The 17369-nt window shown below is 40.5% G+C and overlaps 1 protein-coding gene across 1 annotated transcript in view; it reads left to right on the forward strand.

Annotated features, from left to right (window-relative positions):
* The window catches only part of dennd1a (DENN/MADD domain containing 1A), a gene marked incomplete in the record, with an annotated part of 97961 nt that extends 80657 nt beyond the window's left edge, over positions 1-17304 (forward strand). Inside the window, 5 exon segments of the mRNA XM_036133556.1 lie at positions 10707-10856; positions 12208-12272; positions 13420-13557; positions 13889-14138; positions 14964-17304. Coding sequence (XP_035989449.1) covers positions 10707-10856; positions 12208-12272; positions 13420-13557; positions 13889-14138; positions 14964-15995 — 1635 coding nt within the window.
* Positions 17305-17369: the final 65 nt, after the last annotated feature.

Below are 17369 nucleotides of genomic sequence, written 5' to 3' on the forward strand. Positions count from 1 at the left end.
ATATTGCGCATGCGTGTCATGAGTAAACAAGGAGAAGCAATGGAGCTGAGCAAGTCAGCAACGCCCAGCGGCTCTGGGGAGGATTCGCTTGAACTTGGAGCCACTGTAGATGGGATTGGTCTAGGACAGGGTTTCCCAAAGTGTGGGGGTGCGCGAGCTGCCACTAGGGGGTGCGCGAGGCGAAAACTGTAATGGCGTCTGACCGTGTTTTTTTCCCCCCACTCAATAAAGATGTGTAAATAAGCATTTCTTTTGTAAAGCTAAAAAAACTTAATTTAATCAATAAATAAAAATGTATTGTAATGTTCCTTATTAGACTTTATGGCTAAATGCTGTTGCACACTTACTGTTCCTTTAAATCAGATTACTTTGGGGTCATACCGGAAGAAATGTGTGGCTTCCGGGGAGAGGAGTCGTGATTCGGGGGACCAGCGGAGTGAAAGCTGTTCTGCTGTTTTGTTTGTCCTAAAATAAAGTGTTAGCAGCAAAACCTCGGTCTGGTGCTTGGGTGTCATAACGGAATGATACATTATTAACACGAAAATGTTAATAAACTGTATTTATTTAGAAGAAATCTTCTTCTACTCTTCATTTTAAGATGAAAAATCAGCATTGTGCTGTATATGCGCATATGGCTTGTGGTCTCTGCTTCAATAATTCTCGCAAATATGCTCAATAGGCTGAAATCAGGGGAACAGGTGAGACATCCAAGGTGAAAGTTAGTCATTAAAGAGGAGAGGAAGACAGTGAGGGAGAAATTGGAGGCAACAGAGGAGGGAATCGCAACGGATCCGGGAGACGAAAACAAGCTCCTGACTTTACGTTGTTTATGTCAGCAGAGGAAACATTTAATTTGGGCCGAAAGTTTTATTTCCGAGATTAAATTGAGTGACTCAGTCTCCATGGATCGCGCAGCGCTGCTGCTCATGGTGCCGCGACTTTGAACCGGTGACAATCACTGACGCGCATGACACGCACACCACTGTCGTTACCGCTGCTCCTGGGGGGATTTCTTGACTATGCTCACGCACAGATCTGTAATACTTCTCATTGCGATTGGGACAGGCGCAGACTGCACCGTGCAGTTAATTTTAAAGAGGCACTTTTAGCGCATATTCAGGCAGAAATGGGCTGGGGGAGCCGAGGTGTTGCCGTGGGCGTGTTTACCCGCTGAAGGTAACCGCTTTGAAACAATCAGAAAAATTTCTCTGATTAACTAGAATCGTTCAACTTCTGAAGAAGTTGAAGAAGGCGCCCGCCTGGTGGTGCACGTAACCGTCAAAGGCAAAGCTTCCGAGTTCCTTGGTCGTAGGTTTTTATCACTTGGGGATTTTAAATCAAATCTTCTGAGTGTGAAAAGGATTTGTCTTCGTCAAAACCAGCCGACAGGAGAAGGTCTGCATCCAAGCAGCATGGAAAATTGGTGTTATTAAAACATGATTAAATACTTCAGTGTAGCATGAAAAAATGAAATATGTGAATAAAAATGTTAAAGGCATTACAAACTACTAAAGGAAGTACAAACTCTGTGAAGCAGAAGTTGGTGAGACCTTCCTAGAGCTACTTCCTGTTAGCAACATGCTAAGCGTTAGCCGCTAACATGGTTGTGTCCAGTATCACCGGGTGATTGTACTCTGTTAGTTTGGTCCAAATCCTGTACTGGGAAGTTCCTCAAAAAGGGTGCCAATACTTAATGTCACCAAAGCTCACCAAAGGCCATGTGTCAGATCGGCCTCTTTTAGCAACTAAGCCTCACCAAATCTGGGCCCAGAACTCAACATTTGACAAAAATGGTGTGTAGTGCCATTTCCCACAGGTGAGTGGTGCTGTATTGGCCGGGGGGTAGGTCTTGCTGTTGCAATTTTTTCATCATTCATTCATTTATATCAGTTGTTCAAATTATTTATTTGTTACTTGTAAAAAAAATAAATAAAAATATTGGGTACCCCCGAGCGGGTTGTGAACCTGCGACCTTTGGTGCACCAGCCCAACACCTTAACCACAGTACCAAAAAAAGTGTCATGCTGAGCTCTGCATTTTTGAGAGGTCAACTGTGTCTAGGAAGTAGTTTTGAGAAGTGGTTTTTGGTTAATTTTGTCACCACGGTAACTTTAAATGGCGTCAAGTACAAATAGCACACTTCGCGGCGTCAAGACGCACGTTTTGATATATAGTTTGTGGGGGTACAGCCTACGGTTCGGGCTGTATTAACGGTGACGGAAGAATAAAAAGCAATAAAAATAAAGAAACCCTTATTAGGTGCATAGTATAAGGCCTCCGCCATGCATTTTCAATGCATAGGCGGGCGCCTAATAACATCTTTATGGAGCGCTCTCTTATTGTTACTCTGTGCTGCTTCACCAGTTCTCTCTCTCTCGCTCGCTCGCTCGTCATCGGACACAAATCAAACTACTGCGTGTTTGTACTTTGCAGCGTAAATTGTGCGTCAGACTCAGATTTAGAAGCTTTGTTACAACGTTTGAGTTGTAACTACAACTGTTTTATATATATATATATATCAGGGGTTAAAGTTCTCCGTCGCTGCGACGGATTTCCGTCATTTTAGAAAATGAGCTCAAATTGTTCCGTCTACACTTTTTATTCAAGGTTTTTAACTGAAGCTGCTCTCAACCAATTCTGGCAGAACCGGAACATTAGCCAATCACAAAGAGAGTAGGGCGGGTCTTTGCAAAGCGGACATCTGCCAATCTGAGCTTTATCGGTGCTCAATCATTCTAACTTTTGGAACAGCATCTCAAACTGGCCACAGATGCATGAATGACAGTAGCGGTGATCAAAGGTTTTCTTTGGATTTATGAAACCAGCAAGTCAGGAAGTGGAGCGGATTGACCATCTGACAAAAACTTCCATCGGTAAGCAGTCTGTCGCTGCTCCTGCAGTTAATTAATGAATTATTTCCACCTGTGGCCATGTCACCTGTCAGCGTTTATTCACTGGCTTCCAGCAATTTGGCTGATAAATGCGGTGACCAACCAGGGACCTCCTCATTATTCACTGTTATGTTTTATTTAAAACTCGAAGAGTAAAGCGTTAGCTCAGGATAATTTAGCATGACGCCCCTTTTTTTTGAAGAAGGGTCGGAATATAAAACAATTTCCTGCATTCGACTGGGTCTGTTTAGGAAAAAGTAATAAAATAAAATTAATTATTTCACCTGCGCTTTTCTGAACCAAAGAAGTCAGAGCTGCTATCAATCAAAATACAGCAGCGTCCATCTAATGAGCCGCTGCGCAACAGGACTCTCTTAATAAAATGACAAGGATTTTGATTTTGATTATTAAGGAAACTACATCAAAAAAATAAACTGCAGCTACAACATGGACTGGAGAGCGGGTTCTAACTGGGTGAGGCCAGAGGTGATTCTTAGAGAGCTTTTATTAAGTTATTTTTTATTTTTACACGGAGTGGAGCCGATGTGAAGCTACACTGTAGAAGCAAGTCGTACTAGAAACCGCTGAAAAAGCCTCCTGTCTGTGGATCTATGGACTCATTTTACTCCGACCCAAAAACACCTGCCAGACAGACGGTACTGCAGCCAAGATTACCTTCAACAATATTTAACTTTACGAAATACATTAATAACATTTTGCTAATTAAAAATATTCATATTTAAAAGCAAGTTAGGTTTTTTTCTGATAAACCTTGAGCAATTTTATTAAACTTCTTAAAAATGTAACATCCCACCCTTCACGGATTTTCTATACCGGCTTTTCCCTACAGGTGTGACGTCAAGCCGTATCTGATGGGGAAACGCAGCTCGACGTCACACAGGGTCATGGGGGTTGTGGGCTCCTGTCTCCAGTCACTGGGCTAGGATTTAACAGTTTTATTAAACTTCAAAAAAGCTAAATAATGCTTTTTTATAAACGCATGAGCTGTGATCATTAATTGTTGAGCAATAACGGGCAAAGCAGAGAGTGATTATTGTAATGTGCGATCTGTGTTAAACTAAAATGTATGACATCGTAGTGTTTATGTCCTGCATTGTCCAGGTTGTGGTTGGCCTTGTATGTTCATAGGATTAATTTATACTGAATGTGACAGGGAGCCAGTGGAGTTAATATACAGGTGTGAAGAAGATGATGTAATGATGCAAGCTGCTGTCTTCTGTACTAGTTGTAGTTTATGGAGGTTTATGGAGGGAAGGGAGCTGAAACTGTGAAGTGGACTGTGGACCAGTTTGGCTAAAGTTTGAAGGAAGAACTTGATGCTGCTGAGATGAAAATTAACCAGGTGATGTTATGGATGTGGAAAGTGAAGGAGATTATTAGAGGCTGTCCAGGATGACACCAAGGCTCTGAAGCTGAAAGGTGGGACAGAGACAGGAATGGTTATTGCATATTGTAAAACTACCAGATTTGGTTAAAGTTGACTTTGCACAATAAGCAAGTGAACGAACCAATGTGGCATTATTTCCACGGTCCTGGGAATATATAATAATAATAATAATAATAATAATAATAATAATAACAATACATTTTTTTTAAAAGGCGCCTTTCTGGACACTCAAGGTCACCGTACAAAAGGATAAAAAACAGAATGTCAGAAACAAAATCAAAACAAAAAATAAATAAAATTAAAACCGCAAGCGGTGATGATCGGCCCTCGCAGCAAAGCGCTGCTCTGGCATATTGGCCACCGCTGGGATTTGCGCACCGCCGGCCGGCCGCCACCGCAGATGCTGTCACGCATTTTGCCCGCCCGTCCACTGGCCGATTCACACGAACGTGTTCGGCAGCGCTCCCCCACGACTCACAAAAAATCTGGTGCAGATCGCTCGATGCAGCGAGGAGATACAGCCGTTGGATAATGATAATGCATTTTGGCTCAGCTCTCTCTTCACCACAACGGATCGTTACAGCGCCCGCTTCACAGCAGACGCCGCACCAATCCGCCTGTCGATCTCCCGCTCCATCTTCCCCTCATTCGTGAACAAGACCCCAAGATACTTGAACTTCTCCACTAGAAGCTGGCTCTTTGGACTTTCCTTTTTTAAAAAGCTTATAGTTAGAGTGGCTCATGTTACCCTGAGCTACCTCTATAGTTATGCTGCTATACGTTTAGGCTACTGCAGGACATCAGGGTCTATTGTTCTTCAATTTTGAATGACTGTTGTCATTTCAGCTTTTAACTTTATGATTTTTTTTTTCTTCATAGTAGGTACACCTGGTCTGGCGTTCTGTTAGCTGTGGCATCATCCAGGGAAGACAGATCACCCGCTACTATCATCTAATGTAAAACTTCTGTGCTTTTTTGTCTGTCTTGTTGTGTCTCTGCTCTGTCTTCTCTAACCCCCAGTCTGTCGAGGCAGATGACCGTTCATACTGAGCCCGGTTCTGCTGGAGGTTTTTCCTTCCCGTTAATGGGGAGTTTTTTTTCCCGCTGTTGCTTCATGCTTGCTCAGTAGGTAGGATTGCTGCAAAGCCATGGACAATGCAGACGACTCTCCCTGTGGCTCTACGCTTCTTCAAGAGAGAATGCTACTTGTCAAGACTTTGATGCAATGAACTGGTTCCCTTATATAGGAATTTTTTTCGACCAATGTGTATAATCTGACCCAATCTGTATAATCTGATTGATTTTGACTTTGTAAAGTGCCTTGAGATGACATATTTCATGAATTGGCGCTATATAAATAACATTGAATTGAATCATCTCTTTAGACCAAGTAAACTATCACATTTTATGAGACAGTTATCTCATTTTAAAGATATAATCATCTAACGTTATTACTCTTAGCAAGTTAAAGCTCCATAAAAATTTTAGACCAGCTTTTAGTTCCACTCTTTTATTATGCACATCTAGGTTACCTAGGCTACAAATATAAAGTATGGTATGCCAAAAAACATTTTCAACAAAAGGCAATTTTAGTAATTGCCTTGCAATTTTATATCTAAGCATTAAAAACGATATTTCACCAATTTTTACAGCAAGATGGAAATAGCGACTATCCAACATTGTAAGACTTTGTAAAAACTTTTTTTCCCTTTTTACCTACCTTTTGAAATGAATACTTGTTTCTACTTCTCCCAAATTATACTTCAAGAAAACTATTGTGCTGTCCTGGGGCCATATGCAGCTAGACAGCTAGGACAAAAGTTCCCCACACAAAGCTTCCTTTTCTTGCGTTTTCTGAATAACCTTTATTCACAAATCTGGCTTTAAACATTATTTTTGTAAAAAGACATATTTTCCAAGGCAGAAGCGTGTAGAACAAATTCAACTTCAACAGGTGAGAGCACTCACTATCTCACGTAATTCACATAGAGATCTAACAAAGTTGTGATGTCTCACTCGATTAAATATGAACCCAAAACGTTTCTGTTTTTGCCTTGGATTTCCTCTGACTAAGAATTAATTTATATCTTATTTATGTAATGTATTCACAACATGAATTCCTTGCTGTCTTAACAAAAGGCAGAACAACTATAACGTTACTTTCTATAATTATTACAGGCTCTGCTGAGATGTCAAATTCTGGAGAGTGCTTAGACACCCTGATACACAAATATGGATTAACTTCATTTCATGTGCACTCGTGAACTTGTTTTAGTTGATTTAGTTTTCTTGATGTACTGTAGAGCGTGATGAGGTCCGTTGTGGTATTGTGTGCACTGGATTGAGGGGACAGTTGGTGTTGTCTGTCAAACCCAATCTTCTTAAGCTGCAAATTCAGTATAGTTACAAGATTTCTTGCAACCTTACATATGGAACTAGTCTAAAAAATAAATTATGCATTTTATTGTAAATATAAAATACTTAAAAACAAGATAAACATAGAGTATACAAATGTTTACAAATAATTATAAACATTGTTTTGCTTTGAGTCAAGCTCCAGAAAAATATTTTACAATTCTTTTTAAATCTTTATTGTGCTCCGCTCCGGCCTATTGGCCACCGCAGGGGTTCGCGCACCGCCAGCCGCCAGCCATGGCAGAAGCTGTCACGCATTTTCCCTGCCTGTCCACCGGGCAATACACATGAAGGCATTGAGTAGCGCTCCCCCACAACTCGCAAAAAATCTGGTGCAGATCAGTTGATGCAGCGATGCATTTGGCCACCGGAGGCAGTGGCGACCCACCAGCTTAAAATCTATGTATTGACATCTTAAAAATGGTCTTATAGCTTAAAAGATCATCCTGTTTTGGTTGATTGTGTAGCCGAATAGAAGAGATGTTCTCAAAGCATTAAATAAGCCCTTTGACTTTTAAAAATCTTGTCCTTTTAAGGTAATTTTAAGTTACTTTATATTAAATTTGTCAATATCCTATGGAAGTCTGGACATATGGCAGCGGCGTTTCAGGTGACTTCGCCTCGCCACCACGCTGCCCCGCTCCATCAAATCCAGTTGATTTTGTAGCCGAATAGAAGAGATGTTCTCAAAGCATTAAATAAGACTTTTGACTTTTAAAAATGTTGTCCTTTTAAGGTAATTTTAAGTTACTTTTCATTAAATTTGTCAATATCCTATGGAACTCTGGACATATGGCATCGGCGTTATGTCTAACATGTCTTCTGTTTCTAAACACAGTCTCATGTTGATTAGCTCAGAGGGGTAACATAGCGACTGTTAACAATAAAACATGACACTTCCTGTTGTCAGGGGGCATGGCCTAAGCGATGTCATATTTTGACCATTGGATATTGTAGAAGACCCGATGATGATCAAACACAGAAAGTTTGGTGCCTCTGTGTGTTTCTGTGTAGGAGATATAACACTTTTATTTTTTGTGGCGAATAGGTGAACTTTGACCCCTGCTAACGCCCCTTGAAAATGCTCAAAAACTCACCGTTTTGATAACTTTTAATTGGGCATGCCTTATGATCAGACTGACCGAGTTTCAAGCCGCTCGCTAAAAATCCCTAGGAGAGGTTCGATCAAATACCAGTGCTGTAAACGTCAAAAATGGGGTCAAAATACGACCTTCAATCTAAAATGGCCAACTTCCTGTGATACTTGCACTATGACATTAATTGTAAATTCTGAGCGTCTTGTTGAGTTCTGCAACTATACCAAATTTCATGTCTCTACGATGAAGTGGGTGAATAGCAAAGGGTCCTTTGAAAATTGCTAGGTGGCGCCGTTGAGGCATTAGGTCGCTCCCACCAAAGTTTGTTATGGATTCCTGTTGGGGGCTAGATAAGGATGCATCCAAGTGAGTTTTAAGCAGCTCGGCCCAAAAATGTGGAATTCAGAACCAAACGTATGGCAGCGGCGTTTGAGGTGACTTCGCTCCCCTGCTCCATGGAATCCACTTGGGGCTGGAATCCACAACACAACAAGATGTCTTCTGTCTCTGGGCACAGTTTCATATTGATTAGTTCAGAGGGGTAACATAGCCACCGTTTACAGCAAAACATGACACTTCCTGTTGTCAGGGGGCGTGGCCTAAGCGATGTCATCATTTGACCATTGGATATTGTAGAAGACCCGATGATGATCAATCACAGAAAGTTTGGTGCCTCTGTGTGTTTCTGTGTAGGAGATATAACACTTTTATTTTTTGTGGCGAATAGGTGAACTTTGACCCCTGCTAACGCCCCTTCAAAATGCTCAAAAACTCACCGTTTTGATAACTTTTAATTGGCCATGCCTTATGATCAGACTGACCGAGTTTCAAGCCGCTCGCTAAAAATCCCTAGGAGAAGTTCGATCAAGTACCAATGCTGTAAACGTCAAAAATGGTGTCAAAATCAGACATTCAGTCTAAAATGGCCGACTTCCTGTGATACTGGTACTATGACATTAATTGTAAATTCTGAGCGTCTTGGTGAGCTCTACCACTGTACCAAATTTCATGTCTCTACGATGAAGTAAGTGAATAGCAAAGGGTCCTTTGAAAATTGCTAGGTGGTGCCGTTGAGGCATTTTTCTTTAGATTTTTGTGACGACCTTAAAATACAAAATTTTTTGAATATGATAAAGCCCCCAAAAAGGCCCCTCTTTAGGGTGGAAGATTAATAATAATAATAATTTACACTACAGATACAATAGGCCTTCGCAGCGCTTCGCTGCTCGGGCCTAAAAATACATATGGGCCGACTCAAAAAAGTTTTTCAGTCGAACTGATTATTTTGGCTTTAACCCATTTTATATATATATATATATATATATATATATATATATATATATATATATATATATATATATATATATATATATATATTATTTTTATTTATTTATTTATTTAGTTAGTTAGTTATTAATCTCGGGGGTGCGTCAACCCGATTGGGACATGGAAGGGGGTGCGCGGCTAAAAAAGTTTGGGAACCCCTGGTCTAGGACCACAAAGAGGTGTCATTCTACCACTTCACAGGAACCGAACTGGACGGGCCAAAACGAGTAGGGTTAGTGGAACTGAGGCTTAAAGGTCTAAAGGAAGCCAGTTTATCTTGGTTTTACACAGAGGGCATCAGTAATATTAGCAGTCATTTGCTCTTTTAGGTTTTGTCATAACGTGTAAAATGTCAGATCTGTTGTAAATTTTTTAAAAAAATTTTTGGAAACTTAGTTTTTATTGACTAGAATAGAATTGATCATCATTGTAACACGCAATGAAAAACAGTGTGGGGGCTCCCGTTTGGCAGTGTGAATATCATGTGTACTTACACACAGTAATACAGAAAACAAAGGTTAGGAGCAATCAGGATATATTAACTACATTTTGACGATGAGGTGTCTTTAGGCGACTTGCTATACTAATAACAAATCTTTGTTACTTTTGTAAGGTTATTTTAAATTGATTGTACAACTACTCTGCAACGTAAGCTTATGAATTTGGTTTAGCGGTTTTGTATCGACATGTGGCTGCATTTAATAACTTACATATTAGTTTATTATGTTGATTATTAGTTTTCTTAAACATTTTTCATTATTTCTATGTTCTATGGTGTATACTTTTTTCTTAGAGAAAAAAGCAATGTCCCAAAGTATCACTCTAATTCTTTCTGGTCTTGGAAAGTCTGATCTTGGCCTTGGAGGTGTGGTGTTGGGCTTTGTTTTGATCCCAGAAAAAACAGCCTTGACTCCATGTCTGTTGTTTAGTATAATTAGCACAAAACAGATGCTATTGCAGAATAGGTTACGTTACAGTTTCAATCCATTTACTATTGTCACTACTCCAATGTTGCTCCATGTGTATCATGATGGGGAAATTTAGTTGTTTTTTGGAAATAACAGAAAATGTCTACATTTGGTAGAACTTTGAAGAGCTTTTTGTAATAAGATTGGGTTTTTACAAAGTTTGCATGGTCATTTTCTTTAACAAACAGAACAGGAAAGGCCATGCTGTGATTATAAAAAAACAACAAGAAATTATTTAGTATGTCATGTTTTAATATAACATTAAATAAAAGCAGTTTAAAGGAACTGTTATAAGGAATATTTTTCACTGCATAGCACAGTTAGTGATGTATTGTGTGTAAATGGCTGGTAAATTCAGTGCATTAATTATTTATTTTCATGGCAAGTTTTAGATTAAAACTTGAAATAGCTACAGATACATAAAACTGAAATGATTCAGAACCAAAAATGCCTCTACAAGCTCCTGTTGTTTGTACATATGAAACTTTGAATGATCAGATTTGACTGCAAAGGTTTTCTCTTTGAAACACACTCTGACACACTGTCCCCCCTGCCTGCGGGTCATTGTTTCAGTCCACCTTCATGTGTTTCACCTCTGCAGGAGCAGGGAGAGAACGGCTTCACCACCCCTGGGTCAGCAGTCGATGATGACAGCACAGCAGAATTTGCCTTCCCCGCCGCTGCAGTCATGAGGGGGGAACCTCAACGAACGTGGGACGGCCACAGGCCAGTCACTGTGCACTTTGGACAGGTGAGCTAAAATGAACTTAGGCAGAGCTTGAGAATGGGAAATTAAAGTCCAAAAAGGTTTATGAAAATGCTTGCTTGATTAAATTCAGTGTTATTGAACAGGCTAGTCATTTATTAATATCTACCACAAATGGTATTATTAAATGTATTATGAAACGAAAAATACATACATGGAAACTTAAAAGTAGTTGACCTGCTGAGCTGATGACTGCCACCTTTTTTCCCCTTGTCAGCTATTCAGGCACCTCATAGTCCTCATGCAGAGTAGTGAAAGACCCAATCTAAAGCCCTGCTGTAAGAGCTATACCAAGGCTGTCTCAACTCCCTGACCTGCTTCATGCTTGGCACATTCTGTGAGAAGCCAAATTGGTAAAACAGTATCAAATAGACATAACCCTGGGTAATGCCTGTCAGCCAGTCTGATTTATACATCCCCAAATTCTTCTTGCTTTTCCCTTTTTCATATTAAATGCTTAAAATCAACCAATCTGGATTTCCTGACTCATAACTGAGATTTCTGCCACGATGACTCATCTTTAAGCTAAAGTAGAGGAAGTCAGTACAGTTAGGACTTTGTTACAGTGTGTCTGGGTAGTTCTTTGCAGAATGGAGCCAACATCTCTGTGCTGATTTAACTTCCTGCTAAGTGCTAACCCCTAGCCCAGAATAAAAGTGAGGACTGACAAAAGGTCCTCACTTTACATCAAAGTCCTTACTATTAAAATGAGCAAAAAAGCCGAGTTCCGGCGGCGCCCGCAGCGGCGCCCGCAGCGGCGCCCGCAGCGGCGCCCGCAGCGGCGCCCGCAGCGGCGCCCGCAGCGGCTGCGTACAGCTCCGACCAACTGTCGACATTTTCTGTCGGCATTTTCACAAAAAATACCGCCAAACCCGCTAGAAATCTCTCATCTACCCAGCCGATCAGTACTTGATCGCGATCGCCTGTTGGAATTACGATCATGTAGTGTTTTTGGACTTTCTTAAAATCATCCTTGCACAAATGCCCTTGCACAACCCAATTCTGCACATTCAATGGTTTGTATACTGTGACCTTCTCCTGCATTGTTAACATTTCAATTGTTTTTATAGTGTATTTTAAATCTATGTTTACTTTTAAACTCTGCTGCACCTAAAACTGTAATCTAACTTTTACTGCAATTTACAAAGCTGTATGCAACGAAAATTTGTTCTGTACGCACTCTTTGTCTAAGTTCTAACTCTCTAAGTTAAAAAATGTTCTCGGTCAGCTGCAAGTACAAGAACACGTGTGCATGCACACATACACACGATAAGGCTGAAGAATTAAAGCCCTGCTCATAGGTGCAGTTACATCCTTTTCTCTATCATTACTGCAGGCCCAGCCACCAACATTATTGAAGAGGCCAAGTAGTAATGTGAGTCTGGAAACCAGCTGCGACCAGTAAGCCCATTTTTTATTATAAACACCTATTTACTGCATATGTGGAAGTTGACAATAAAATGCATGTATGGGAAAAGGGGGGAAAACACAGCACTAAACATTCTTGGGTTTGTTTGTGATTAAATGTTCTGACTAACATGGTTGAAACAATGAGATATTTAGAATAGAGATTGACCAATTAATTGGCCAGAGATCAGAATTGGCTCTGATGGGCAGGCCAGCTTGGAAATATCTGGTTTGTAAGTACATAAACAAACAGCATTTACTCTGATGCCCTTTCCAAGGTCAAAAGGAGACATCCTGTCATAAATAAACTGGGATAATGTTTATTCGGTTTCTGTTGGATCCAACACTACTACCTTTATCAAAGAACCTGCATCACATGCTTTTGTTTTATACATCATAGACAAATAAATCACGATTGGTTAAAATTGCAGTTAGCAGGTCAGACCCCAAAGAAAACCAGAAATCCTTATCAGTTTAAGAACCCTGATTGGAGTATCAGTACTTCAGAAGTGACTGGAAGGTTTCATCTTCTCACTCAGTTATTCAGCTCATCTACAATACAGAAGGTATTACTACAACAGCTATGCATTTAGTCTTTTTGTCTGTTACACAGTTCTTTTACTTTGCTTTTTTTTAAACAAAATGAAACAAAGCACTTGTATAATAATCCTTTCAGACATCTTTCTTAGTGGGTTTTAAAAGGAATGGATAAAACCTGGTTTTCTTCAAAGTTTGTTAGGTTTATGGAAATAGTTTTTAGTTAGACAGATGAGTCTGGAATGTTTTCTTTTTTTCTTGTGTAATTCATAACATTCAAAAAATATTGAGTCACTTAGGAAGGTTGTAGTGTGCAGTGATTCAGTCACTCAGTCTTCAATATTTTGGAGACTGAGTGACTGAGTGTTATTTTTTGGAATACGAAATATTTATAAGTTTTTAAAATTAATAGTGTGCATGTCTTTGGCTTATTTACATGATCTGTTAGCAATCTAATGTCTAGTTAGACAATAATACTGTGTCTAAACTAGACCAACTTTATAGATCCTTCTTTCCATAATTTTACTTTTTATTTCTTGTCCCCTTTTTCCACTAAACGATGTGTGATGAACTGTACATTTTCTGTCTTCTGTCTTGTCTGTAGCTCTGTCCGTCCTACTCGTCACTATACAGTGTTTCTGTCAGAGGATTCATCTGGGGATGAGCTCCATTATGATGATGAGTCCATCTCTGGCTTTCCTGACAGTTTTCTTTTCTCCGCCCCTTTCGACTGGTCACTTCTGTACGCACCTTTTTGATTTCCTTAAATAAATCTTTTTCCACTTATTTTCTATGTTTCTCGATGAACGCATGCATGTTTCTACTGCTAGCATGCTGTCCTGAAAACAAAACACCTTCTCATGGTGAGAGTCTAATTCTAAAGCTCATTATGCTCTTGGGTGTTAATGAGGGTCTCAAAGTCTCAACATTTTAGCCACAAAGGTTAATTTCTTTTTTTCTTTTCTTGCCCTTAAGGTAAGAGGAATATGGTCCTTATTTATGGCAAACTCTGGTGCACCAAAGAATTGAATAACCATAGTCCCCCTCCCCCCTCCCTCTCTCTGTGTCTGCAGGCCACAGCCTTACCGCTCACTTAAGGAGGTGGAGTTGATAGAAGGAGATCTTGGTTTGGGAGCAGAAAGCCACACCGCTCCTCCTAGTCCAGTTACATTTACTGAAAGGTTCTCTAACGTCAACCTCCTTGGGGACATTTTTGGCTGCCAGGATGAACCTGAGTGTCAACCAATCACCCTGGCTAAGAGTCTGGAAGACCTGAGAACACCTAAAGACTCTGAAGAGTTCCAAGCCAAGTTCACCTTCCAGGTCAGGTGTCCACATGTTTTTAATGTAGACCTAAAATATAAAAAGCAAAAACCCTTGCAGACCTAAATAAAAGTTTATATTATAGCAAGATAATACTACGTAAGGTAAATGTATTGACAGGGAACCTCTGTGTTTACAGAAAGGCATCCTGACATTTTTTTTATAAATCTATTGTGTGTATTTTCTGCTGCTTAAATCAACTTTATATGGAAAATATCACATGCTTTGACAATACTATAAGTAAAATTCCTTGTTTTGCTTTTGGAGCTCTTCTGTATCTCCATCTTTTCCTCTGCTATTGAGGGATGTGGGTATTTCATGATGGTTCCTCGGTTCCTCAGAAGCACCTTTTACTGTACAAAAGGGTCATTACACAAGGCTCTATTTTCCATCATGTTAGCTTAAACTTCGCCTCATTCCTTTGTTTTACTTGTTTGTATCCAAAGGGCAATAATAAGAACTGTTGTCTTATGTTTTTATAAATCCAGTTCCCTGATTACGGTCATTATTTAGTTAGCATTAAACCCTTTGTTTAGTTGTGCCTAAGAGACCCATGTGCTTTCAAACAGAAGAATTAGTCTTTTTGTTATGTGTATATTGTGTTTCTAGTAATGAGTTTCAGTCAAATTATATAGTTGATACTATATTATAACTGTTTTTACTAAGTAATAAAACTAAAACCAAAGGCCACACCTGGTTAGATGAGATAGTTTTGTGTGAAATAGGGAACAACAGTTACAGAAGGTGTATCTTTGATGTACCTGGCTGGGCTAACTAAAGGAACATAAACATGGCAATGCTCTTTTTTTCTGGTTGTGCCTGCAGAAGTTGGACCTGAGCATCAGTGAAAACTCCCGAACGCTTCCGGGACTCAAGCTTGCCAATCCTTACAACAAGCTGTGCAGTTTAGGCAGGGACACTTCCCTTTTGCCTATCTCTGTGCGTCCTGCTTGCGATAGACCTCCATCTGTTCAACTTCCAGTGCCAATTGAATCCTGCTCCCCGCTCCCGGAAAGCTCTATTACAGCAGTGGACTCTTTAGATCCCTCTGCCATTGGCAACATAACCATTCCTCGACCCCAGGGAAGGAAGACGCCCGAGCTGGGAACTGTTCTGGCACCCCCTGCTGTCCAGTCACGTTCCAAAGCCACAGGTTATGGGGAAGGAAGAACTACTCCAGGAAGAGAAGAATTTAGGCAAGCTTTGAGCATGACCTCAGATGAACACCAGCAGGGGCCCTCAAAGGCTGATGAGGACAGTATGGATTTGATCAATCTTTTAGACCCCTTGAACAGCTCAACTCTAACAGACGGGTTAGATATCAGTGCATCATCTCCATGCAAGCCAGCACTACCCCCCAGGCCCTACCCACAGGGTTTGCCACCTTTCCCTCTTCATCCTCACATATCACTAAACCCATTTGCCCAGTCATTGCAGCACTACTCTCCAACTATTAGTAGCAATCCTTTTAGTGCAGTCTATGGACCTCCACCAGGCCCTTACATGCAAACTTCTTCCCAGCCACAGTCCTTATCTACACTACCTGGACTCCACAGACAGCCATCCCCCTGCAGTTCCTCTATGCCTCCCAGCCTTGGTCTTGCCCCATCAGCAGCCCCCTCTTCAGTCTCCTTTCTGCCTCGCTCCTCTGACAGCAGCCATGCTCTCTCCAGCCTGGTGGACTCTGCCTCTGTCCTCAGCACACCTATGAGCACGCTGCCAAAGCCACTACATGCACAAGGAGAAAATCAGAAACCTAAGGATCCTTTTGGAGACTTGCTCAATATGGCCACACCTGTTATACCACAGAAGAAGAAGGCAGAGGACCTCAGAAGGAAGTGGGAAACATTTGACTAATTCTATGTATCATATGGGCTCCTTTCTCTGTTCTGACATTGTCTTTTTCTGTTGCTTTTCACCATTGCTGCTTCCAGATGTTTAAGAATATCAGCTGAGTACATGAAATCCGAGGGAGCCACTGTTTTTATGTTTGCCAGTACTAATTACAAAGGACAATAATCAACTATATAGCATATTCTAAAGCAGGCTTAAATTCCTGGAAAGATCTGATAAATCCATGAAGTGGGAAAGCAGTTTGTCAGTGTGGTCTGAGCTGGTGTTGGCCATCAAATTCTCGCTCAGTCCTGCACACCTGCAGCTGCAAATTGAAGGTGTGCAAAAAGTCACACGGCTTATGGTTCTAGCTATTATGAGGGATTGTAACAGTGTTTGCTGTCTAACAGAACTTTGAGCTGTAAGCTGAAAGAATGAAGCCTTTGATTGGAAACTGTTACCGACAGTTATTGTGTTTAGATTGAGAGATGAGCAGTCTGGTCATCCACTTGGTTCAGCTTCTTTGAATGGTCTGTTTAAGGAAGTAAATCTTTTGGATCCAGCATCTGAAATGGCTTTTGATTCCTTTATTTATTACAATGTTAAAAATGGTATATAACCATCAACTTATTTACTGATTGAGCTTTTCTTCAGCTCTCAAGAATGTCCTAATGCTGCTGCATAGAGTTAATTTAATGAATTAGTGGCAGTGGCTCATACACTACACCTGACAGTCTGGATCAAGAAGGGAGGAATCATGACATCCCCACCCCACTGTCCTCTGACCACTACCTGTACTGGTGCTCGGTGTGTTTCTAGTGCTGACTGAACCTGATCTCAGAAGAACTCACTCTGTATCATTTGTCAATGACCAGCAGTTCCGTGGCACCACATCTTATCTGAACATAGCTTCGCTTCAAGTTCAATGCCAACAGTTTGCAGCACATTGCTAATTATCTACACTACTTTTCCTTCTAGCTCCCTCTAGTGTCATTGGCCTTTAGTACTACAGCAACACCCCCTATTGATCCCAAAAGCACACTGTGTTTTCCAGCTAGCCTGCTAAAATACCATCCTGAAGCCACTATTGTAGCCACACATGGTTATATCTGTCCATCCAGCCTTTGTTTTAATCATGGTTTTGTTGTTTCTCACATTGTGCCCTTTTCTCTTGGCCTTTATGATTCTTATTTTATGTGTCTGTACTTGACCTGTTAATGTTTCCTCTGTTCTTAAAAACTACTTTAAGCAGACACGCATCTACAATAGACTAATCCCTAAAATAATTTTACAATTTCTGTCTAAATAAATATAAATAAGATTTTTGAAGCACCACATTTGCACGGTGTGTTCACTTTCTGCATCTTTGTGCCAGTTTTACACATTTGTTTTCTTTGA

This window comes from Fundulus heteroclitus, unplaced genomic scaffold (assembly GCF_011125445.2).
Source record: "Fundulus heteroclitus isolate FHET01 unplaced genomic scaffold, MU-UCD_Fhet_4.1 scaffold_64, whole genome shotgun sequence".
Taxonomy (NCBI): Eukaryota; Metazoa; Chordata; class Actinopteri; order Cyprinodontiformes; family Fundulidae; genus Fundulus; species Fundulus heteroclitus.